This window comes from Leucoraja erinacea, chromosome 11 (assembly GCF_028641065.1).
Source record: "Leucoraja erinacea ecotype New England chromosome 11, Leri_hhj_1, whole genome shotgun sequence".
Classification (NCBI taxonomy): domain Eukaryota; kingdom Metazoa; phylum Chordata; class Chondrichthyes; order Rajiformes; family Rajidae; genus Leucoraja; species Leucoraja erinaceus.
In genome coordinates, this window is record NC_073387.1 from 861,423 (window position 1) to 873,517 (window position 12,095).

Consider the following 12,095-nt stretch of genomic DNA (forward strand, 5'->3'; position numbering starts at 1 on the left):
GACCACCTTTGCCTTTCACCATTATTGGAACATGTTGGCAATTAACTCTTGGCAACACTCTTTTAAAAGATTCACACTTGTCAGGTGTTGGTTTACAAATAAGCGTCTGCTCCCAATCTATTTTTGCCAGATCATTTTGCTATTGAAATCAGCCTTCTCTCAATTCAAGATCTTAACTCAAGGACCAACGTACTTCATGGAAACATAGAAAAATAGGTGCAAGAGCAGGTCATTCGGTCCTTCGAGCTAGCACCGCCATTCAATATGAGCATGGCTGATCATCTAAAATCAGCATCCCGTTCCTGCTTTTTCCCCATATCCCTTGATTCCTTTAGCCTTAAGAGCTAAATCTAACCCTCTCTTGAAAACATCCAGTGAATTGGCCCCCACTGCCATCTGTGGCAGAGAATTCCCCAGATTCATCTGGTGGCTGATGGCATGGGGAGAGAGGAAACGGGGGGAGAAGAGAAGAATTGTCTATTGTCTTTTGAGTCATTCCGAAACTACCTTGATGTTACAGAATTATGATCACTATTCCTACAGTTCCCCCCCCCTCCCCCCGCTGCTGCCACTGACTCTGCCCACAATTGGGAACAGCCTGGTCTCTTGTGGACTATCCACATATTGTCTCACAAAACTCTCCTGGATGCACTTAACAAATTCCATCCTTTCTAATTCCACCGCACTAAGCCAATTACAGTCAATACTGAGATGTAAAGACCCTCCACTATGGTAAATCTGTGGCTCTTACACCTGTTCTGTGATGTGCTTACATATCTGAACTCAAATATAGAACAGTATAGGAACAGACCCTTAAGCCCAACATGTCTGTGCCAATCAGGTAATAGGGGTGTGGGAACTGCCGCGAGGAGGGAGGGGGAAGGGGGGAACAAAGGAGAACCTGGCGTAGGATACCTTGTTGGGATTCTTAATGTGGCGAAACAAAGAATATCACTGTGACTTATCACATATGTGACAATAAAGTACTCATTCATACATTCATTCATTCATTCATTCAATTCATGCATCCATTCATTCATTCATTCGTTCATTCATTCGTTCATTCATTCATTCATTCATTCATTCATTCATTCATTCATTCGTAACCTCAGCAAAGTGATTGCCCCTCCCCTTTTCCTAAATGTTCCTCATATGGCCTCTTTGGACCGTCACTCCAACATATCCTCCCTTTGCACCATTGCAAAGGTATCCCCAATCAGTAATATCGTTCCTGTTCTTCTTGATTCAGATGTATCAGCTAGGACTCCTGCTATTTCTTCTCTAGCTTCCCACAGTGTTCTTGGATGTATCTGATCTGGCTGTGTAGATTTATCTACCTTCATATGTTTTGGGAAATCCAGCATCTCCTTGACTGTAATACAGACTATGCTCCATTTCTCAAGCTTCCTCAACCTCATATCGTTCTCCATGGTAAAACAGGAAAAAAACATTAATTGAGGCCTTGCCCAACTCTTGTGGCCACATATAGATGACCACTGTGGTTTCTGAAGGCCCCATTCTCTCTCTATAACCATAAACAATTACAGCACGGAAACAGGCCATCTCGGCCCTACAAGTCCATGCCGAACAAATTTTTTTTCCCCCTTAGTCCCACCTGCCTGCACTCGTACCATAACCCTCCATTCCCTTCTCATCCATATGCCTATCCAATTTATTTTTAAATGATACCAATGAACCTGCCTCCACCACTTCCACTGGGAGCTCATTCCACACCACCACCACTCTCTGCGTAAAGAAGTTCCCCCTCATATTACCCCTAAACTTCTGTCCCTTAATTCTGAAGTCTCTAGTTACCCTTTTTCTCCTAATGCCCCTGTCCCACTTAGGAAACCTGAACGGAAACCTCTGGAGACTTTGTGCCCCACCCAAGGTTTCCGTGCGGTTACCAGAGGTTGCAGGTGGTTGCCGGAGGTTGCAGGTAGTGGAAGCAGGTAGGGAGGCTGACAAAAACCTCCGGGAACCGCACGGAAACCTTGGGTGGGGCGCAAAGTCTCCAGAGGTTTCTGTTCAGGTTTCCTAAGTGGGACAGGGGCATTACATGCATGAACTCCTTTTGGTTAATCCTTAATCTTCTATGCCAGAGCTGCCTATATCTCATGCACCTTTTCGCCCTCCTGATTTTCTAGGGCCTTCAATGGAGGGTATTCCTCCATGGAAACACTTGATCCCAGCTGCACTATACGCAACCTATGCCTCCATTTTTTTCTGATCAGAGCCCCAATGTTTCTCATTATTCCTACCTGCCTTGCCTTTCACACAAACAGGAACATGTCCATTTTTTGCTGTGACCCTTTTTAAAACAACCCACTTTCTGGATGTCTCTTTGAATACAAACAACCTACTCCCGTTAACTTTTGCAAGTTCCTGTTTAATAACACGTTTCCCTTGCCCCAGTTTCTAACTTGAGGATCACACCTGTTCTTATCCATAAATACTTTAAAGCAAACAAAACTGTGTTTGCTGGTCCCAAAGGGCTCACTTACTTACACTTCAGTCACTTGCCCTGCCGAACTCCCAAAAAAGGTAGTCCTTTGTAGTGCCTGAGGAGACTTTCACCATGCTTGACAAATTCCACTCCATCTAAGCTCTTGGCACTTTGGCAGTGGCACTTGCAGCCTACCTGATCAGCATGCCCTCCCCAACTAGTGCACCACACTCCAGTGTGTACCATCATCTAGATGCAATGCAGCAACTACACAGCGGCTTTCCTGACAAGGCGCCTGTCCTCCTCCCCTCATATGCCGAGGACATACAGATGGGATGATGATTGCCACGTTCCTCTCCAGCAAGCACCCTTCCTGATGTAGACATCTATTGTAAATGTTTCCTGGTTGCTTGGCCAAGATCCTAGCACCAATCTGTGCTTAGATTGTGTCCCCCAAACCTGTCCCACACACTGCCACCATGTTATGGATTAAACCCAGCATTAAACCCAACATTACCCTCTGCAGATTCTTTCTTTACAAACCATCCCTCATGCCCACTGCACTCGGGGCCTCATCCTCCCATTAGTCCCTTCACTAACCTAAAAAAGGAGATCAGAAGGGCACAAAGGGGCAGGAGATAGCTCTGGCGGGCAGCATAAAAGACAATCCCAAAAGATTTTATAAATACATTAGGGGGAAAAGAGTAACTAGAGTGAGAGAGTGGGACCTCTCAGGAATAAAAGCGGTCCGCCACACGAGATGGGCAAGGTCCTCAATGAGTATTTACTGACGATAAAGACAGTAGGATGGAAGATATTGAAGCAGTAACTGGAAGTGACATGAGAGCAGTCTCCAGAGCCTGATCGAGCTCCAGCGTCGGGAGAACACAGTTCAGCGGCTTGGAATGTCCGGAACGGCCGCTTCCTCCCCGGAGACCGCGGCTCCCGAAGTCCACAGGCTGCGCTGGTCGGAGCTCCGACACTGACGATCTCGGCGAGAGATCCCAGGCTCCGCAATGTTAAAGTCAGCGCCATAGCGGCTGGAAGCTCCGCAACAATAGCTCCGCTATGTCGGAGTTGGCGGTCTCAGCACTCCGGAGCTTACCACACGGCGACCCGGGTAAGGCATCACCTGCTCGGTGATGGCGTCCCAGCGCAGCGCTGCCGCCGAAGCCGAAGTTCGGGCCGGTCCCGGCAGGAAACGCCGCTCCAGTCCCGTTGGTAAGCCGCAAGGAAGGGGCGAAGATACAGCTCGGAGAAAAGCCACATCTCCGACCAGGTAGGGACCGAGAAATGCAGTTTCCCCCCCCATCCCCCACATAAAAAGATTAGACCTCCAAACTAAACTTTATAACATATTAAAAAATATTAAAAAGGGTGAAAGGACAGACAGCTGCAGCGGGGCAGCCATGCTCAACGCCGCCCCCTCGGGAGAGGACGTGAGCTATAGGGAGAGGTTGAGTAGGCCGGGACTCTATTCCATGGAGCGTAGGAGGATGAGGGGAGATCTTATAGAGGTATACAAAATCATGAGAGGAATAGATTAGGTAGATGCACAGAGTATTTTATCCAGAGTAGGGGAATCGAGGACCAGAGGACATAAGTTCAAGGTGAAGGGGAAAAGATTTAATAGGAATTCCCTTTTACACAGAGGGTGATGGGTGTATGGAACAAGCTGCCAGAGGAGGTAGTTGATGCTGGGACATATCCCATCGTTTAAGAAACAGTTGGACAGGTACATGGATAGGACGGGTTGGGAGGGCTATGGACCAAGTGCAGGCAAGTGGGACTAGGGTAGATGGGACATTGTTGGCCGGTGTGGGCGAGTTGGGCTGAAGGACCCGTTTCCACACTGTATGACTCTATGACCTAGTTACAAACACCCTTCCCACTGCAACAGTCCCCTTCCCGTGAATCCCAGCCTACTGAACCAACATGGCGAAGATGCCCCCTCGCACACGTCAGTGAACTCCAAACCTTCTGCTGGACGGCACGGTGATGTGGTTGTTGGGTTGCCAGAGACCTGGGTCCGATCCTGACCATAGGTGCTGTCTGTACGGAGTTTGTACTTTCTCCCTGTGACTGTGCGGGTTTTCCCCGGGAGCTCAGGTTTCCTCCCACACTCCAAAGACGTACAGGTTTGTAGGTTGATTGGCTTCGGTAAAATTGCAAATTGTCCATCGTGTGTGTAGGATAGCCTTAGCGTACGGGGTGATCGCTGGTTGGTGTGGACTGGGTGGGCCAAAGGACCTGTTTCCACGCTGTCTCTCTAAACGACACTAAACATTCTGATGTTCCAGTTCTCCCCATGAATACGTCCAAGTAATCAATCATTTCGCCATTCAACCTCCTCCGAATGAGCATATTTCCTGGGCACCTTCTCATCCAAACCATCCATCCTGAAATACCTGGCCTCTCTCCACGCATCTGCTACACCAGAAAGCAACACCACCGCCTCAGACATCTTGCAATAGGCAGCCGGGCAATCTCGTTGCTTACCTCTTTATTGATAAATCCATCCTTGTTAATGTCATACAGATTAAAGGTCCATGTCAGCTTCTCATGAGCCGTTCCTCTCAGCAACACCGAAAGAGCCATCACAAAGTCCTGAGCAAACAAAAGAAGAAAATGGTTCACCCTCTGAATATTAGCCCCAGAAAGAATGGTCTCGCCCTGAAACGTCACCCATTCCTTCTCTCCAAAGATGCTGCCTGTCCCAGATGCTGAGTTACTCCAGCTTTTTTTGTCTCTCTATTACCCCAAGGATCATGCCGCCACTGTTAAGCCCTGAGCCCTCATCCCACTCCTTATCCCTCCAGCGGGGCGGGAGAGTTGGAATGGGCTGCAATGCAGGCAGTCGAATGAAGGGGGAGGAGGGATGGCCTGTGGCAACATCGTGATTGCAGTGAGGTTCATCCAAAAACTGCAGATGTTGATAAACCAAGATAAAACAGTGCTGGGAACACTCAGGCTGTCACACAGCTTCTCACTGAGTCACAGAGTTATACAGCATGGGAGACGCCCATTGACCTAAACACATCCATACTGAGCTTTGTTCTATTTGCCTGCATTTCACCCAGTTCCCACCAAGCCTGTCCTATCTATGTGTCCATCCAAGAATCCTTTAAATACTGCAATGGTACACCCAATGTGGACACGGTCACATTGTGAACATCCTCACAGTGCAAACACTCTCACAGTGCACACTCTCGACATGATCACTCCCAGCACACACTCTCGACATGATCACTCCCAGCACACACTCTCACAGTATGTCCATCTGCAAGTGTGAGCATTCTCTCGGTGTGAAAACACTCATCATGTGAACATTATTCACAGTGTGAACATTCATTGTAAACACACTCATTGTGTGAACACTTACAATGTGAACACTTACAGGGTGAAAACCCGTAAAATGAGCATCCTTGCAACGTGAACACGGTGTGTACAAATTCAAGTGTGAACATCCACCTATTGTGAACTTCCACAGTGTGCACAATCTCACTGCAAGAACACACCAGAGTATGAACATCCTCACAACACAATCACGCTCAGAGTGAATGCCCTCAAAATGGGTTCACTCTCGCAATGTTTCGACATTTAGTGTCAACTCTCGTATTGTGTGTACTCATTCCAACAGTGCGAACAATCTCGCAATGTGAACATGAACAGTGTGCATATCCTCAGTGTGAATGCACTCATAGTCTGAACACATTTGAAGTGTGAACATCCTCACAGTGTGAACTAATAGTGTCAAGCGAATTTACAGTTTAGTGTAAAAACACTGAAGATGATCACTCCCACAGTGTGAACATGCTCACAATGCTGTCACCCTGGAATCATGACTTGATACTTGATCACCCTTGCAGTGTGACACTCACGGTTTAAACACACTCACAGTGCACACTCTCACAGAGTGAAAACAAGAACTCACTTATAATGTGAATAGCCTCACACAGTGTGAAAGAGATGGCAGTCTAAACAGGTGACCACACTTCAAATCGTGCAAATGCTCTCACAGTATGAACAGTGCCGAGTACACTGACGGTATTAACATGCTCACAATAAATACCTGCACACGCCTGGTCACTCATTGTGTGAACACCTTCACATTCTGAACATTCTCACTGTATACAATTTCAGTGTGAACACATGGTGTGAACACACACTACGTGAAAACCTTCAGTGTGAATGCACTCAGTGTGAACACCCTCACAGTGTGAACTCTCCACTGTATGAACATACTCAGTATGAGCACACTCAGTGTGAATACACTCAGTGCGAGCATATTCACAGTGAACACCCTCAGTGTGAACATCCTCAGTGCGAGCATATTCACAGTGAACATCCTCAGTGTGAACATCCACAGTGTGAACAACCTCAGTGTGAACACCCTTGCAGTGTAAATACCCTCATAATACAAATACTCCCTTCCATAGTGAACACGAACTGCAAATGGTGGGTTACAAAAAAAAAGTCACAAAGTGTTGGAGTAACTCATTCGGTCAGGCAGCACCTCTGGAGGACACACACACACACAGACTGTGAACATTCTCAGTGTCAACACACTAACTGTTCCAATATCACAGCATTAATACTCTCAGTGTGAACACTCACAGTGTGAACACATACATTATGAATACACTCAATATTAACATCTGTGAACACTCTCACAGTGTAAACTCACTTGAACATATATACATTGCCCTCCATAATGTTTGGGACAAAGACTCACTATTTATTTATTTGCCTCTGTATTCCATAATTTGAGATTTGTAATAGAAAAATTCACATGTGGTTAAAGCGCACATTGTCAGATTTTAATAAAGGCCATTCTTACATATTTTGGTTTCACCATGTAGAAATTACAGCTGTGTTTATACATAGTCCCCACATTTCAGGGCACCATAATGTTTGGGACACAGCAATGTCATGTAAATGAAAGTAGTCATGTTTAGTATTTTGTTGCATATCCTTTGCATGCAATGACTGCTTGAAGTCTGTGATTCATGGACATCACCAGTTGCTGGGTGTCTTCTCTGGTGATGCTCTGCCAGGCCTGTATTGCAGCCATCTTTCGCTTATGCTCGTTTTGGGGGCTAATCCCCATCAGTTTTCTCTTCAGCATATAAAATACATGCTCAATTGGGTTCAGATCGGGCGATTGACTTGGCCACTCAAGTATTGACCATTTTGTAGCTTTGAAAAACTCCTTTGTTGCTTTAGCAGTATGTTTGGGATCATTGTCCTGCTGTAGAATGAACCGCCGGCCAATGAGTTTTGAGGCATTTGTTTGAACTTGAGCAGATAGGATGTGTCTATACACTTCAGCATTCATTATGCTACAACCATCAGCAGTTGTATCATCAATGAAGATAAGTGAGCCAGTACCTTCAGCAGCCTACATGCCCAGGCCATAACACCCCCACCACCGTGTTTCACAGATGAGGTGGTATGCTTTGGATCTTGGTTCCTTCTCTCCTCCATACTTTGCTCTTGCCATCACTCTGATATAATTTAATCTTCGTCTCATCTGTCCACAAGATCTTTTTTCCAGAACTGTGGTTGCTCTTTTAAGTACTTCTTGGCAAACTGTAACCTGGCCATCCTATTTTTGCAGCTAACCAGTGGTTTGCATCTTGCAGTGTAGCTTCTGTATTTCTGTTCATGAAGTCCTCTGCGGACAGTGATCATTGACAAATCCACACCTGACTCCTGAATAGTGTTTCTGATCTGTCGGACAGGTGTTTGTGGATTTTTCTTTATTATAGAGAGAATTCGTCTATCATCAGCTGTGGAGGTCTTCCTTGGCCTGCCAGTCCCTTTGTGATTAGTAAGCTCACCAGTGCTCTTTCTTCTTAATGATGTTCCAAACGGTTGATTTTGGTAAACCTAAGGTTTGGCAGATGTCTCTAATAGTGTTATTCCTGTTTCATAATGGCTTCTTTGACTCATTGGCACAACTCTTGTCCTCACGTTGATAAATCATGTTGATAAATCATGTTTATGGTGATGGAAAGACTGGAGGAAAAACTAGATGCTGAGTCCCAAACATTATGGTGCTCTGAAATGGGGGGACTATGTATAAACACAGCTATAATTTCTACATGATGAAACCAAAATGTATAAAAATACCCTTTAATAAAATCTGACAAAGTGCACTTTAACCACATGTGATTTTTTTTAAAATTACAAATCTCCAATTGCAGAGTAGAGAGGCAAATAAATAAATGATGGGTCTTTGTCCCAAACATTATGGAGGGCCCTGTACACACAACTGTAATTGGTGAAACAATGAATTGAAGACACAAAACGTTGGGGGTACTCATTTGGGTCAGGCAGAATCTCTGGAGAACTTGGATAGGTGATGGAATACCCATCCGAGTTGAGGCAGGAGTACAGGTGGAAGGGTAAAAATGGGCGTGCCCAGATGGGGCACAGGGAAGGGGGGTGGGGTGGACAAATAAAAGGGGTGTTTCATGGTTTATTGGAGAATTCAAAGCTCATACAGTGTGGCGACTGATTGATGGTCGGTGTGGACCCGCTGGGCCAAAGGGCCTGTTTCCATGCTTTATCTCACAGTTAAACGAAACATGTGAACACACCTACAACATGAACGATTCTACAATGAATGAATGGGTTTACAATGTGAATGGGTTTACAATGTGAATGGGTTTACAAGATGAATGGGTTTACAATGTGAATGGGTTTACAAGATGAATGGATTTACAGCATAAACAGGTTTCATTGTAAACGGGCCTAAAATAGGAACAGGCCAACATCATCAGTTTTACAACATGAACGGCCTGCAATGTGAACAGGCCATTAGGTAGATATGTGCTGTCAGGTGGATTCAAATAGTCATAGCATGGAAACAGACCCATGCCGAACAAGGTGTCCCATCTGCACTAGTCCCACCTGCCTGCATTTGGCCCATGTCCCTCTAAAGACTTTCTGTCTATGTACCTGTCCAAATGCCTTATACATGTTGTTACAGTACCTGCCTCAACTACGTCCTCTGGCAGCATGTTCCACATGCCTTCCATCCCCTGTGTGAACAAGTTGCCCCTCAGATTCCTATTAAGTCTTTCCCCTCTCAGTCTTTCCTATGTCTCCTGGTTCATGATTCCTCTACTCTGAGTATAATACTTTGTGCATCTACTCTATCTATTCCCCTCATGATCTTATACACCCCTCATCTTCTTGCACTCCAAGGAATAAAGTCCGAGCCTGCAAAACCTGCCTCCTGGTAGCTCATGCACTCAAGTCGAGGCAACATCCTCGTACATCATCTCTGCACTATTTCCAGATTAACAACATCGCTCCAATAGAAAGGTGACTAAAACTGAATGCAATACACCAAATGTTGCCTCAGTAACGTCTTGTACAGCTGTAACATAACATTCCAACGTCTATACTCAAAACCCTGACTAATGAAGGCTAATGTGCCAAAAGCCTTCTTGACTACCTTATCCACCTGTGGAGCCACTTCCAAGGAACTATATCATGCGTTCCTGTATCCTTCTGCTCTACAACACTCCCCAGAGCCCAGCCATGCAGAACCCTGGTTCTGTAGTGTCATTTCACAGCTGTGTCATGACCTCACTGACTGCCAACTCAGTGTTGGCAAATGACTAACCCGCAGATGGTGGCATCCTTGTTGGCAGACGCCACTTCTCACTGGGTGACCCCCCCCCCTGCCCCACCGAATGATATCCATAAAACTCCCCTGCATCACCAATCTGTCATCCTGCACAGCCTTGGCTAGACCACAGTTCATGAAAAATACAGAAGCATCTTTAAACCAAAGAGGGTGGTGAAGGATGAGATGAGGGATTTCTGGATGCGGATACAGATTTCCTTCGTTAGTTGGGTGATACCTCAAATTTGATGGCTCCATTGTGAGTGCTGTCAAACGTATTGAAGAGGTAGTGGGCGTACATGCTGGCATCTAGAAGGAACAAACAACGGTCATTGCTCAGTTACCACTCACCCATGGTTCATTACTGCCTATCACTCCGCCAAAAATCAATGTTATGTCACCTATCCCAGTAATTATTTAGCACAGAAGCTTTCAATCTCCATAATAGTTACGCACATCCACAGAAAGCTCATCGTTCACACGTTCCTTTTGATTATTTGTTGTTGCGGGCAGTGAAGTCCACTACTTCATATCACTCCCTTTCTCAGTCCCACCCTCACACTTCTACCCAGCATTGGAAACATCCCCAACTTTGTGGGGTGATTCTGCAGTGGCTCCTCCAACCCCCAAGCCACCCTTCCTCTCCCTCCCTCCCTCCCTCACAAATCCCCCCTCATCAGCCTCACCCCATCCTACCCCTCACATCCCCCTCCCTCCTCTGAACACCCTCCATATCCCTCTCTCCATCTGCCACCCTTCCTCTCCATCACACCCAACCTCCCACTCACACCCTTCCTCCATCCCTCCCTCCCTCCCTCCCTCCGCTTCACACACTCACTCCTTTTCCACACGTTTCTCCTGCCCCCTCACACCCTCCCTCCCCCCACACCCCAGCCTGCCCCTGATCCACTCACATCCAGTCCTCCATCCACACGCTCCCTCCCACACCCCCCCTCTCCCTCACACATACTCACAGCCTCCTTCTCCTTCACTTCCCTTCCCCCTTACATCCCTCCAACTCTCCCCACTATTCTCCCATCCCTCCTCTCGCTGCCATCCTCACTACATCCACTCACATCTTGTCCTCCTCTTCACATCCCTCCCCCCTCCCCTTACTTTCCTCCCACTCCCCCCTCACATCCAGCAGCATGGTGGCACTGCGGCAGAGCTGCTTCCTCACAGACACAGGATCCATCCTGATCTCGGCTGATGCTTGTGAGGAATTTGCACCTTCTCCCTGTGACCGGGTGGGTTTCCTCCCATATCCCAGTGATGTGCAGGTTTGACGGTTAATTCTGTAAATTACCCATAGCCTGCAGGATGGGAACTAGAGTACGGGTGATCAATGCTAGGCGTGGACTCGGTGGGCCGAAGGGCCTGTTTTCATTAAACTAAACATTCCTCCATTCCTCCCCTCACAACTCACCTAATCTGGTAATGAGATGTGTTCCAGGAGCCCGACCCCTGTAGCTGGGGTCCTGACTCCTCCTCAAGGAGCCTCACTGAGTTCTACCCTTCTGCCTGTTTTTGGCCCTTATCTCATGTACCTGTCCAACTGTCTTTTAAATCTTGTAATTGAACCTGCCTATGCCACCTCTTCTGGCAGTTCATTTCCACATATCCACCCCAACCCTTTTACCTCAAAGCTATGCTCGCTAGTTTTCATCTCCCCTGCCCAGGGGAAAAGAATATGACCACTTTATGCACTCCCCTCATGATTTCATAAACCTCTACAAAGTATCCCCTCAGCTACTTACGTTCCAGGGAACACAGCCCAGTTCATCCAGCCTCTCCTCATAGCCCACACTCCCAGGCCTTGTAACATCCTCATAAATCTTGTCCACTCCCTTTCTAGTTTAATCTCATCCATTCTGTACAACCAGAGCTGTGCAGAATACCACGATTATGGCCCGCTACCTATCCAGTTCGTGTAGATCATGTTGTAATTTTAAATAACCTTCTTCACTGTCCATGAGACCGCATGTTTTGCTGATATAAAGGAGGGCA

The 12,095-nt window shown here is 46.6% G+C and overlaps 1 protein-coding gene across 4 annotated transcripts in view; it reads right to left on the reverse strand.

The window, feature by feature from the left end:
- LOC129701405 (Kv channel-interacting protein 1-like) overlaps window positions 1-12,095 on the reverse strand; it is a 222,175-nt gene that overhangs the window by 22,336 nt on the left and 187,744 nt on the right. For all 4 annotated transcript variants that reach the window (XM_055642557.1, XM_055642560.1, XM_055642559.1 and 1 more), the window contains 2 exons: window positions 10,327-10,397; window positions 4,946-5,053 (listed from right to left, as the gene is read on the reverse strand). In XM_055642557.1, the coding sequence (XP_055498532.1) occupies window positions 4,946-5,053; window positions 10,327-10,397 (179 nt within the window). The remainder of the gene's footprint in view (window positions 1-4,945; window positions 5,054-10,326; window positions 10,398-12,095) is intronic.